Source organism: Tursiops truncatus, chromosome 3 (genome assembly GCF_011762595.2).
Source record: "Tursiops truncatus isolate mTurTru1 chromosome 3, mTurTru1.mat.Y, whole genome shotgun sequence".
Taxonomy (NCBI): domain Eukaryota; kingdom Metazoa; phylum Chordata; class Mammalia; order Artiodactyla; family Delphinidae; genus Tursiops; species Tursiops truncatus.
Window position 1 is genome coordinate 154,961,485 of NC_047036.1, and position 14,601 is coordinate 154,976,085.

Below are 14,601 nucleotides of genomic sequence, written 5' to 3' on the forward strand. Positions count from 1 at the left end.
TTTGACAACAGTTTAAGAAAAGGCAAGTTCCAGACTGAGGTAGTTTGCAGTTTATTTTTATCTATTATTTGGTCCTTGGCTCTATAAATGCATATATTTTAAGATTTTGTTTGCTATTAAAATGTTAGTTGTAATAAATATGCTATTAGCTTATACAGTTGGTTTCTAATGAGAAATCCAGCACCCCTGCACCCAAATTTTTCTGTTTATATGTTGCATAAAGTGTATAATGCTGTATAAGAGAAAAACCTTACCTTTTATCTTACAAATGGCCAAAATCAATATTTTGTGATTTGTCTCAGGATATTTAAAAAAGTGACTGACAAGTATGAAAGTGTCCCACGTATTTATTACACAGTTAAGGTTTATCCTTAGACTTTAATAACTGTGAGGACTAAATTAAAATAGAAATTTTATCATATTCATTACATTTACTAAATCATTCTCTAGTATGTATACAGTTGTCCCTCAGTATCTATGGGGGACTGTTTCCAGGACCCCCCCCAACAGATACCAAAATCTGAGGATGATCAATTCCCTTATATAAAATGGTGTAGAATTTACATATAACCTATGCACATCCTCTCTAAATCATCTCTAAATTACTTGTAATACCTAATACAATGCAAATGCTATGAAAATAGTTGCCGGTGTGTGGTAAATTTAAATTTTGCTTTTTGGAACTTACTGGAATATTTTTTCTGAATATTTAAAATTTGCAGTTATTTGAATCAGTGGATGTGGAACCCAGAGATAAGCAAGGCCAACTGTATTCTAATAAGCTTTGGTTTAAGGATTTCACACATGCAAATCCACTTTGAAGGAGTTCTCTTCAATGTGAATTTTATAATGGTTAGTAAGGGACGACCTCTGGCTGAAGAGTTTCCCACATGCATTACATTCATAGGGTTTCTCTCCAGTATGAATTCTTTGATGCGCAATAAGCGATGAGCTCTGCCTAAAAGTTTTCCCACATGTACTACATGCAAAGGGTTTTTCTCCTGTATGAATTCTTTGATGTTGAATAAGAGCTGCACTTTGGCCAAAGGATATCCCACATTCCAGACATTGATACGGTTTCTCTCCTGTATGAATTCTCTGGTGATTACTAAGGGATGAGTTACACCTGAATGTTTTCCCACACTCATTACATTTATAGGGTCTTTCTCCAGTATGCATTCTCTGATGTTGAATGAGAGCTGAACTTTGTCTGAAGGCTTTCCCACACACTTTACACTTACATGGTTTCTCTCCAGTATGAATTCGCTCATGAATAATGAGTGTCGAGTGGGAACTTAAGGCTTTACCACATTCATTACAATTATACAGTTTCTCTCCCGTATGAATTATTCGGTGTCTATTAAGTCGTGAAATAGAAGTGAAACCTTTTCCACATTCATTACATCTATAAGGCTTTTCTCCAGTGTGAATTCTTTCATGTTGTATAAGAGATGCACTCTGACTGAATGCTCTCCCACATTCACTACATTTAAAAGGTTTCTCTCCTGTGTGAATTCTCTGATGATAACGAAGAGATGAACTAGACTTAAAGGTATTGCCACATTCATTACATAAATAGGACTTCTTTCTGAGATGAATTCTCTGACATCCAGAAGGGGATGTGCTACAACTGGATGCCTTCCTTCCTGGGTTATATTTGTGGGGATTTTCTCGAGCATGGATCTTTTGATGTATAAAAAGGGTAGACCTTCTGCTGAAGGATTTACCACATTCTTTACATCTATAGGATTTTTCCACAGTATGGGTTCTTAGGTGTTTACAAAGGGATGCACTATGGCTGAAGGCTTTTCCACATTCTTTACATATATAGGGTTTCTCTCCAGTATGAGTTCTTTGATGTTGAATAAGAGCTGAACTTTGGCTGAAGGCTTTCAAACATTCTTTACATTTAAATAATTTCTCTCCAGTATGGTTTTTCTGATGTTTACGAAGGGATGAATTGTGAATGAAGGCTTTTTCACAAATGTTACATTTATAGCGTTTTTCTGCTGTCTTGATTTTTGGTTGGTTAAGTAAATTTGAATCCTGCCTGAAGCTATTTCTTTGTATTTCATATTTTGAGGGTGTTTTTTCTCTAGCAGTCTTTTGTTGCTTAACAAACACTGATTTCAGGCTGAAATTCTGGCCAAAGTCATTATTTTTATGGCTTCTTTCTACAGTGAGGATCTTTGTATGGGTGACTGAAATTATTTGTAAACTTTCATTTTTGTCCTTCTGTTTCTTTATTCTGTCTTCATATAAGCAGGATTTTTCTGATATGAAGTTCCAGGGTTCATTTTTTTTGAGTCTTTTCCTTACTGGCCCCCAAAATGATGAGTCTTGAGTTTGAGTTGACTTTGTGGTTTTAGGACTGCTCTTACATCCTGAAGAAAACAAAAAAAGAAAGAAATTGCCAATGATCCACATGATTAGCTGAGACTAAATGTGTAGAAGGACTAAATATTAATGATATCTAAATAAGGCATTGCTTTCTGGCTAAAAGAAACTAGCAAGAGGAAAAAATAGGAAAGTAACAGTGTTACCGTATAAAATAATAATGGATGAGAGCTGGAGTACTAGGGTGAATAAAACAAAGATGCTCATTTAAAGAAGGTGAGAGTATACACATTACCAGGAGAATGGAGAGAAGGCATCAGAGGAGGAGTATGAATTGGGAAATGCAGTCTAGTATCCAAAGCCTATGACAGACTCATACATTATCTCCATGACATCACTCTCATTTCTGTAATTATTTCTAATCTTGAATGTCTTCCCTACTTTTCCTACATGTCAAACTTCTCTGTAGCCTTCAGATTCAGTTCCAGTGTTAAGCTCCTCTTTGCACCCTTTCCTGACTCTGAGCTCCAAAAATCTATTCCCCTTATTATACCACTTAACCACAGTATATTATAATATGTACCTAAGGGAAAAAATTATGAGTATAGAGATAATGAGAAAGCCTTAAAAAAATTCAGCACCACTGATAATAAAAATATTCAAGAAAAACAGGAATTGAGGGATGCTTCCTCAACAAGATAAATACATATACTTTAGTCCTAAAGCCAGTATCTTATTTAATGAAGAAACTCTAGAGACATTTCCACTATGATCAAGAACAAGGCAAGGATGCCCATTACTTTCATTTCTGTTCAACATTGTACTAGATGTATCAACCAATACAAGTACACAAGCAAAATCAATTAGAGGCATAAGCATGAGTAAAGAGGAAATAAAACTATCTCTATTTGCTGATGATATAATACTATAGCTGAAATTAAACCTCAGAGAATCAATGATAAACCTTGATCAGTGACATACCAGGATATAAAATTAACACACTAAAATCAATAATCTTCATTTATACAAAGATTTAGGGAAATGAATTCACAAGAAATATGAAAAACTTATATGGGAAAAAATTTTAAAGTCTTTAAAAAATTTTTTTAAGATTTTTTTTATTATTGTTGTGGACCATTTTTAAAGTCTTTATTGAGTTTGTTACAATATTGCTTCTGTTTTATGTTTTGGTCTTTTGGCCCCGAGGTATGTGGGATCTTAGCTCCCTGACCAGGGATCAAACATGCACCCCCTGCATTGGAAGGTGAAGTCTTAACCACTGGATTGCCAGGGAAGTCCCTAGAACAGTCTTGAATAACATTAAAGTCACCTGAAAAACCTCTCCTGTTCTTGGATAAAACACTTCAATGTTATAAAAATATAAGGATTAAGAAATATATATATAAAGATATTTTAAATCCTGCTGTAATTAACAACATAACTTTACAACTTAAGGAACTAGAAAAAAAACCAAACTAAACCCAAAGCTAGCAGAAGGAAGAAATAATAAAGACAAGAACTTAGATACATAAAACAGAAAATAGAAAAACAGGAGAGAAAAAAATCAAATGCAAAATCAGTTATTTGAAAAGATCTACAAAATTGACAAACCTTTAGTGAGACTGACTAAAAATAAAAGAGAAGACACAAAGTACTAAAATCAGAAATGCAAGTTGGCAACATTACCATGGAGTCAAAAGAAATAAAAAGGATTATAAGGAAAAACCATGGATAACTGTATGACAAAAAATTGTATAGCCTAGATGATATGGACAAATTCCTAGAAACACAAAACTTACCCAAACTGAATTATGAAGTAGAAAATCTGAACAGACATATAACTAGTAAAACAATTGAACCAGTAATCAAAGCCTCCCAATAGTAAAAATGCTCTGTACCAGATAGTTTGTCTATCAAATATTAAAGATGAACTAACACCACTCCTTCTGAAACTCTTCCAGAAAACTAAAGAGGAGGCAATATTTCCTAACTTATTCTATGGGGCCAGCATTGCCCTGATAATAAAGCCAGACAAAAACCCTATAAGAATAGAAAACTAAAGACCAATATTCCTTGTGAATATTGATTTTAAAATCCTCAATAAAGTACTAGGCAAAGAGAATTCAGAATATTAGAATGATTATACACCATGAGATTTATCCTTGGAACGCAAGAATGGTTCAACATATGAAAACCAATTAAAGCAACACATCACATTAACAAAAAGAAGACACAAAATCACATGATCATCTCAAGTGATGTAGAAAAAAGCATCTGACAAAATTCAAAATTCAACACCTTTTCATGATTAAAAAAACCCCAAAACACTTAATAAACTGGGACTGGAAGGAAAATACCCCAACACAATAAAGACCATCCTTAAAGAACCCATAGTTAACATCATACTCAATGGTTAAAGACTATAATCTTTTCCTCTGAGATCAGGAACAAGATAAGGATGCCCACTTTTATCACTTCAACCCAACACAGTATTGGAATTTCTAGCCAGAGCAATCAGGCAAGAAAAATAAATAAAAGATATCTAAATTCGAAAGGAAAAAGTAAAATGATCTCAGTCACAGATGACATGATCGTTCTTAAAAATTTATTTTTTTGAAGTATAGTTGATTTACAATGTTGGGTTAATTTCTGTTGTACAGCAAAGTGATTTGAGTTACACATACATACATTCTTTTCATATTCTTTTCCATTATTTATGGTTTATCACAGGATATTGAATATAGTTCCCTGTGCTATATGGTAGGATCTTGTTTATCCATTATATATATAATAGTCTGCAACAGATGACAACAGATGATCTTATATGTAGAAAATGTAAAGGTTCCACAAAAAAATTGTTAGAATACACAAATTCAGCAAAGTAGCAGGATAAAAAATCAACACAAAAACAGTTGTGTTTTTATCCTCTAACAATGAACAAGCCAAAACGGAAATACAGAAAAGGATTTCATTTACGATAGCATCAAAAAGAATAAAATACTTAGGAATTAACTCAAAGGAGGTAAAAGATTTGTACACTGAAAACTACAAACACTGCAGAAAGTAAAGAAGACATAGGTAAATGGAAAAACATCAGGTATTTACAGACTGTAAGATTTAATACTCATAAGATGGCAATACTACCTAAAGTGATCTAGAGATTAAATGCAAGCCCTATCAAAATTCCAATGCCGTTTTTTTTTGCAGAAATAGTAAAACTCATCTTAAAATTTATATGGAATCTCAAGGGACCCTGAAAAGCCAAAATAATCTTGAAAAAGAAGAACAAATTTGGAGTACTCATACTTCCTGATTTCAAAACTTATACAAAGTTACAATAATCGAAGCATTGTGGTACTGGCATAAAGATGAACATATAGATCAATAGAATAGAATAGGAAGTCTAGAAATAAACCTTCACATATATGGGCAAATGAATTTTGCCCATAAAAAGGTGCCAAGACTATTCAATGGGGAAAAGACAGTCTTTTCAACAAATAGTGCTGGGAAAGCTGGATATCCACTTGCAAAAAAAATGAAGCTGGACCCTTTACCTAACACCATACACAAAAATTAACTCAAAATGAATACATGACTTAAATGTAAGATCTAAAACTATAAAATTCTTAGACGAAAACATAGGGTAAAAGCTTCATGACCTAGGATTTAGCAATGATTTCTGGGATAGGATACCAAAAGCACAGGAAACAAAGGAAAAAAATAGACAAATAATTGGATTTCATCAAAATTAAAAGCTTCTGGGGGAATTCCCTGGCAGTCCAGTGGTTAAGACTCAGCACTCTCACTGCCAGGGCCAGGGTTTTATCCCTGGTCAGGGAACTAAGATCCTGCAAGCCAAGCAGTGTGGCCAAAAAAAAAAGAAAAATTAAAAATAAATAAAAGCTTTGGTACATCAAAGAACACTATCAGCAGAATAAAAAGGCAACCTACAGAACAGGAAAAAATATTTTCTAATTATGTATCTGATAAAGGGTTAATATCCAGAATATATAAAGAATTCCTACAACTCAACAATAAGAAAACAAACAATCCAATTCAAAAATAAGCAAAGAACTTGAATAGACATATCTCTATAGAAGACATACCAATGGCCAATAAGCACATGAAAAGATGTTCAACATGTCAGGAAATAAAAATTCAAACCACAATATTCCACTTCACGTCTGTTAATATGGCTAATATATATGTGTGTGTGTATATTTTATATACATGTGTGTATGTGTGAGTGTATACACACAGAAAATAACAACTGTTGGCAAGGATGTGGAGAAACTGGAACCCTTGTGCACTGCTGTTGGGAATGTAAAATAATATAGCCACAGTGGACAACAGTATGGCAGTTCTTCAAAAAGTTAAGCAGAGAATTACCATGGGATTCAGTAATTCCATTCCTACAGATATACCCAAAAGAATTGAAAGCAAAGACTCAAAGAGATATTTGTATACCCATGCTCATAATAGCATTATTCACGGTAGCCAAAAGGTGGAAACAACCCAAATGTCCATTGACAGATGAATGGATAAACAAGAAGTAGTATATACATATAATGGATTATTATTCAGCTTTACAGAGAAATGGAATTGTGATAGATGCTACAACATGGATGAACCTTGAAGACATCATGCAGCGTGAAATAAGCCAGACACAAAATGACAAGTGTTATATGATTCCAATTCTGAGGATCCTAGAACAGTCAAATACAGAGACAGAAAGTAGAATAGTGATTACCAGAGGCTGGGGAGAAAAGCAGATGGAGAATTATTATTTAATGGGTAGAGAGTTTCAGTAAGGGATTATAAAAAACTTCTCCAGATGGATAATGATAATGGTTACAACACTGTGAATGTACTTAATGGCATCAAAGTGTATACTTACAAATAGTTAAAATGGTAAATTTTACATTATTTTTATTTTACCACAATAAAAAAAAATAATTAGGGGACAATAAAATGTTTTGTCGAGAATTTGGGTAAACTGGAACCTACATACATAGCTGGTGGGAATGTAAAATAGTAAATACAACTGCTCTGGGAAACAGTTTGGTAGTTACTTAAAAAGTTAAACATAGCCTAAACATATGACTCAGTAATTTCATCCTAAGTATACACCCATGAGAAATGAAACATATGTCAAAATAAAAACTTTTACACAAATGGTCATAGCAGCATTATTTGTAATAACCAAAAATGGAAACTCAAATGTCCATCAACAGATGAATGGATAAACAAAAGGTGATATATCCATACAATGGAATATTAGTCATCCATAAAAAGGAATGAGGTACTGATACATATTACAACATGAATGAATCTTGAAAATATGCTAAGTAAAAGAAGCCAGATAGAAAGACCTACATATTATATGATTCCACTTACATGAAATGTCCAGAATAGTCAAATCCACAAAGACAGAAAGTAGATTAGGAATTCCCAGGGGTTAGGAGGATGCAGGAATGTGGAGTGATTGCTAATTGGTACAGGATTTCTTTCTGGGGTAATGAAAATGTTCTAAAATTAGTGGCAATAGTTGAAGATCTTTGTGAACATACTTAAAACCATTAAACTGTACACTTTAAAAGCATGAATTTTATAGTATATGAATTATACCTCAACACAGTTGTTTAAAAGAGAGAGAGAGAAAAAGCAACAATTCCCAGCATCATAGCCCTGTATGCTCCTGATCCTCACTTCCCCAGGTAAAAGGCTCTGTGATGAGCAATGGTAGACTGAAAAAAAATGCCAGAGAAAGGAAGAACTCTAGCAAAGAGCCTGAAGAAGAGCTGAAGTGACCACCAGAAAGATTAATCCCACTTTGAATTGAAAAATATGAAAAAAATAACCAAGAAGATTGGAACAGGAGCACAGGAAACATAAAGTACAGCTTAATTTAAATTCCCAGCTCACAACACTAGAAAAACTAAGTAAATGGAAAGAAAGCCATGGAAGAAAAAAGTAAGGATAAAAACAGGAATTAATAATGAAGAGAACAGATATCTCTATTCAAATCTATGAAAACCTATATGAAACAGATAATTCTCTAGAGAAATGCAGGTTACCAAAACTAACTCCATTACAATTAGAAAGCTGGGACAGACCAATTATCATTGAAAAAATTAAGTTATTAAAGAGCAATTCTATAAAAAAGCACTGGAGAATTCTACCAAATCTTGAAGGACCAGGTAGTCCCAAGGCTCTATAAATTATGCCAGTGCATTTAAAAGAAAGGAAAAGTTCCTAGTTCCTTTTATGAAGGAAATATAATATGAAAACAAACCAGATAATAATACAAAGAAAGAAAACTACATAACAGTATCAGTTATCAATATCAGTGCAAACATTCTAAGAAAATTATCTTTAGCAAACAGATTCCAACACTGCATTATTCCAGGAATGCAAGCAAAGTTGCTTCAATATTAGTATATCCATTAATATCATATAGTTTCCTCTTCTACCTTGTGGGTTATGACCAGAAATCATCTCCTACTCACTATAAATTCCTCAATATGGCACTCAAATTACAATTTTTGTTTTACTAATCTTCTTTACAGTTTTTTAATCTTTTTGAACAATGTCAAATACTCTTAGTTGATATACACACATCTTTTAAACTCATATTAGAAATTGTATTATAGAATAGTTGGGTTGTGGGGAGGTTTCAGGACCAATCCAAGCAGGGAAACAAGTAGGCATTATTGAGGTAGTGTATGGAAGTGTCAAAATATAAGATGAAGCCAAAAGTTGTGAGCTAGGAAAAGCCAGTATGTGCCTCAAGCAAGAGGCAATAATGAATTGCATGCAATACTGAAAAGTCAAGGGTCAGTAATATGGACAGCCAAGGACAGAAGGAGGTAAAGGAGGGCTAACATGATAATAGTAAAAAACTGAATTCAACTAAAATTTTATTAAGGCCATAATTCAATGATTTCAGCTAGAATATTTATATGGTTCACTGAACTATAAAAGATAGCACAGGGTTTCCCTGGTGGTGTAGTGGTTGAGAGTCCGCCTGCTGATGCAGCGGACACGGGTTCGTGCCCCAGTCCAGGAAGATCCCGCATGCTGCGGAGCGGCTGGGCCCGTGAGCCATGGCCGTTGAGCCTGCATGTCCGGAGCCTGTGCTCCACAACGGGAGAGGCCACAACAGTGAGAAGCCCGTGTACCGCAAAAAAAAAAAAAAAAGATAGCACAGTTTTAGTTTACAAAAAGTCAAATTTCAATAGGTAAGTTTTAAAGTAATGTTGGAACTAAAATGGAAAATAAAATATCCTGTAAATAAATCTCTGGCTCTGTTTTCTAAAGGAGCTCTAAACAATATCATCCCACCAGTACATGTGTGTTACAGTCTTCAAGATTTTGATCTCTAACACTAAAATGAGTGAGGACTCCTTAGAAGGATGGCTATTTCCTTTATGGCCTATGAGAGGTACAAAATATGTGTGAGATTTCTTTGTATGGGCTCTGGAAGGTGGTACACAGTGAGTGTGGGACATACTGATATTAGTAGAAAGTAAGGATGCTAACAAAAATTTATAAGGTAAGATACGCATTAAATTCATTAGCATGTTTGCCTATCGTGGTGGGGGGTGAGATAGGGAATAGGGAAGAGAATGGAGTAGAAATATAAGAATGAAAAAATGGGCCTTGTAGACATGAGTGTAAAAAATGTGCTACTAAACAGAGTATGGCTAACTCAATCCTCTTCCCTTGAGATTCAAAAACGTATATACACAAACATATACGTGTGTGAGTGTGTGTGTGTAAGGGCTGTGTCAAGGGACATAGGACCTGCTTTAAAAGAGTTCCTGATGACTAAGTCGACAAGCTGTATCAAAAATACTACATCATAAAAGCCATGAGTTCATAATGATAACAGAAAGAAAAAAATATAATTCTTAATTTAAAAAAGAACTATAACTAGATTAATAATTTTGAGAAAATTATTATTCAGTTTTAAATATGTTATCAAGATTGACAGATGACTACCCACACATAAAGACTTGTATATTCATCATTAATAAAAAGTTTGAAGGAAAAAAATAAAGCTTCAAAAATCTAAAAGGAATAGTGTCAAGGATGCTCAATTTATATGCCAAATTATAAAGGTGTAGACTATTACAAAGCATTAAAAAACCATATCAAGATGTTCCATTCAGATAAGAGGCCCTATCAGTCAGCTTGGATGAAAAAAGGTCATGATCTGCAAGATAGGATGACAATCTTGTAAGCCTAGCTACAAGGTGCTGTATCAGTTCTACTCATCCCAACTACACCATCAAGTGCTAACACCAGAGTCCTAAATTCATGCAAAGAAGAGCCTTGGACCATGCCCCTGAAGCAAAGAAGAGCCTTGGACCATGGACCTCCTAAGTGTTCTTTATGACCAGCTTAGGGTTTTCTTCCTTTTATTTTGGTTTTAGCAAGGCCTACAAATCTATCTCCTGAAATGCAGATCAAACATTGGTCTATCTTAGACCAAGCCTGAGCTACCTCATGAACAAGTCAGAAGTTTATAGATACCAAAATGATCTTGCTTCTCTCTCCTCTGCCAGGGGGCAGAAAGTCTAACAAATGACAAACAGTTGTCATCTGTGCATGGTTACCACCCTGACTAGTTTCTGTCATTAGGTCTAGATTCTCTCTCCTTGGCTCTTAAGACTCTGAGATTCTATCTTCAACCTTCTTCTTTCCCTAGTTGATTTTATCCACTCTAAATCCTGCTGCATGAATGACTATCCCAACTTTCCTCAAAATACTTTAAGTGGTATTTCTAACTGCCTACTAGCATTTCCATTTTAGTATTTTTCTTATACTTCAAATTCAGTCTGTCCAAATCTGAACCTGGCACATGCTTTTTCAAACCTTTTTACTATTTTCCCTAGTTCAGAATGACATCATAACCTTACAGTTGCTCTGCCATAAATTCTTAATCCCATCTCAAAACTTTCTGCCCCCTGCATTCCAAGCCTAGTCACCAAATGCTCTTAATTAAATTCCATCACTGAAATGTCTCTAACAGCCATCCCTAAAGTATGCCTAGGTTGAGGGTCTCATTACCCTATAATGGTTACTGCTACTGACTCTCACTATGTTCCTTTGATCCCAGTTTCCTACCCATCCAGTATTATTTTCCACTGTTTTTATCCTTAGAGAACTCATCTTGTGTATTAGTTTCCTATGGCTTCTGTAACAGAGTATCACAAACTTGGTGGCTTAAAACAACGCATTTTATTCTCTTACTGTCAAAAGTCTGAAATCAGTTTCACTGGACTGAAACCAAGGTGTTAGTAGAGCTCAAGGGGAGAATCCACTCCCTTTCTTTTTCCAACCACTAGAGCTGCGTTCTTTGGCTCATGGTCTCTTCCTCCACCTTGAAAGCCAACAGCATAGCATCTTATTTCTCTTTGCTTCCATCATTATACTACCTCCGCTTTCTTGTCAAATTTCCTTCTGCCTCTCACATAAAAAGTCAACTGTGATTACACTTGGGCACCCCTAGATAATCCAGGATAACTTCACCATCTCAGAATCCCTAATTCAATCATATTAAGGTAACTTAAGGCGATATTAAGGTAACATCACAGGGACTTCCCTGGTGGCGCAGTCATTAAGAATCCACCTGCCAATGCAGGGGACACGGGTTCGAGCCCTGGTCCGGGAAGATCCCAAATGCCGTGGAGCAACTAAGCCCGTGCACCGCAACTAGTGAGCCTGTGCTCTGGAGCCCGTGAGCCACAACTACTGAGGCCCACGCTCCTGGAGCCCATGCTCCGCAACAAGAGAAACCACCGCAATGAGAAACCCATGCACCCCATCGAAGAGTAGCCCCTGCTCACCACAACTAGAGAAAGCCTTCGTGCAGCAAAGAAGACCCAACACAGCCAAAAATAAATAAATTAAAAAAACAAAACAAAAGGTAACATCACAGGGTCCCAGGTATCTTTAGGGGCCATTATTCAGCCTATCACATTCTGTTATTTAAAAGACACTGATTACTCTTTATTTTATTCATTCAACAAATATTTACTGTGTTGCTACAATGTGCCAGACTCTATTCTAGGCACTGGTGCTCTGTAAGACACCAGAGATCTAGTAATGAAAAGAAATAATTCGTTTCCTCCAGGAGCCTAATTTAACATTAGAAACGAATAATTCAACATGCAGTCACAACACAATGTGATCATTTCTACAACAAAAACAAAAGATAGAAACAGAAGCAAATGTGAGCTTTGAATAGTATCCAAACTATCCTTAGATAGTGGGTAGGCAGGAAAGAGGTACAGGCAGTGGTTACAGTTTTCTAGGATTTTAGGGGATTGGCAGTTTGCTAGTGAAAACTTAAAAACTGAATCTTCCCTTTTGCCAAAAGGGAAAGATATGTGCCGCCACCCCTGCCCTTTTTCTTAGAATATTCTTTGAGAAAATTTGTATTTGTAAATCCTTCCTCTATGCCTTTGATATGTATGTAAACTTGTAAAGCCTCTGTGAGCATTACAAACCAGGAATGTTTTTCTTGAGAGCCTGGGAGCCATCTCTTTGAAATGTAAACATCAAGAAAGATAGTGATCCTATCTCCCTGTCGTTGTGGAAGTTTACCTAGTGCCGAACTCCAAACTGTTACCACCTGCTCATCATACTATACCAGTTTTCTTTTCACTAGCACAGATAGCCCAACTGCCAGGTGAATTTAGGATAAATATGAAAGAATGTATAGCTAACTGTGTTGTCAGTGCCCTTAAATGAGGACAAATTACAATTAACCTCGAGAACATGTATGTAATTGCTCAGCTACATTACAAAAACAGAAAGAAGGCTTCCCTGGTGGCGCAGTGGTTGAGAGTCTGCCTGCCAATGCGGGGGGCACGGGTTCGTGCCCCGGTCCGGGAGGATCCCACGTGCCGCGGAGCGGCTGGGCCCATGAGCCATGGCCACTGAGCCTGTGCGTCCGGAGCCTGTGCTCCGCAATGGGAGAGGCCACAACAGTGAGAGGCCCGCGTACTGCAAAAAAAAAAAAAAAAAAAAAACAGAAAGAAACCCCACCCTTTTTAATCTCATCAGCAGGTTACCTATGATGCATGCGGAAATCTGGTTTAATGTTTATTCAATAGTAACTGTTTTCTGTCTTTTGGAGAGGTTTTTCTGAGTTGGCAGGAGATTAAAAAAAACTTTCCCCAATACTACATGAAGGAATACGGGTGAGGGTTGAAGGCAGAATCAATATTTTTTTTACCCCAAATGGCTTTTTGGCCTTATTTCCTGAAGTATTTCCCTGATTTATCCAATAATCAGTCAGATTCAATGTCATATCTCAATAAAAATGTGACTTTAATTGGCACTCTCACAGGGCTTTCTTGAGAACCAGAGGATCGAAAGACTTAAAATTGGTATGCTGGGAATTACACATAACAGTATAATTATAGATGGGTGCACATTTTGTGAACATCCTGTGTCTTACTGAAAAAAGGAATGCTGGTCTAGACAATTTGTTTTTCGTAACTCCAATTTTTAAAACTTTTTATTATGGAAAAATTTCAATATATACAAAAATAGAGAGAATTGTACAATGCAACAACCACCACCAACACTTCATATATAAGCTCTTACTCCTCCTCCATCAGACTGGCTAAAGCAAATCCTAAACATCATATCATTTCATCTAATAATGTTTCCAAATGCATTTCTCAAGGATAAGGTCTTAAAAAAAAAACAAAAGAAGCAAAACATCTCACAGCCAATGAACTTAACACTACTCACTAGTAGCATCTTATATACATGGAAGTGTTTGAACTTCCCTAATTGCTTCATAAATTTTTTCAATTAGGAAACAATCAAGGTTCACCCACTGTATTTGGTTGGTATGACTCTTAAATCTCTTAGTCACTATGTTATAAATGTAATCTGCTGAAGTGAAGGTCATTTGGCCTCCCAGAAAAATATCTTAACCTGATAAAGAGCATCTGCAGCAACCTAGAGCTAACAGTATACTTGATGGTGAAAGGCTAAATGCTTTATACTTAAGATTGGGAACAAGGCAAGAATGTCTGTTCTCACCACTCTTAATCAGTATAGTACTGAAAGTCTACTTAGTACAATATCGTAAGAAAAGGAAATAAAAATCATACAAATCAGAAAGGAAGAAATGAAACTATCCCTATCTTGAGATGATAGTACATTAAAAAAATCCCTAGGAATCTACAAAACATTTCCTAGAACTATTAGGAGTTTAGGAAGGTCACAGGATATAAG

At 35.5% G+C, this 14,601-nt stretch overlaps 1 protein-coding gene across 4 annotated transcripts in view; it reads right to left on the reverse strand.

The window, feature by feature from the left end:
* Positions 1–329: 329 nt before the first annotated feature.
* LOC101327958 (uncharacterized) overlaps positions 330–14,601 on the reverse strand; it is a 30,050-nt gene continuing 15,778 nt past the window's right edge. For all 4 annotated transcript variants that reach the window (XM_033853699.2, XM_033853700.2, XM_033853698.2 and 1 more), the window contains one exon: positions 330–2,384. In XM_033853699.2, the coding sequence (XP_033709590.1) occupies positions 799–2,384 (1,586 nt within the window). In that variant the 3' untranslated portion in view covers positions 330–798. The remainder of the gene's footprint in view (positions 2,385–14,601) is intronic.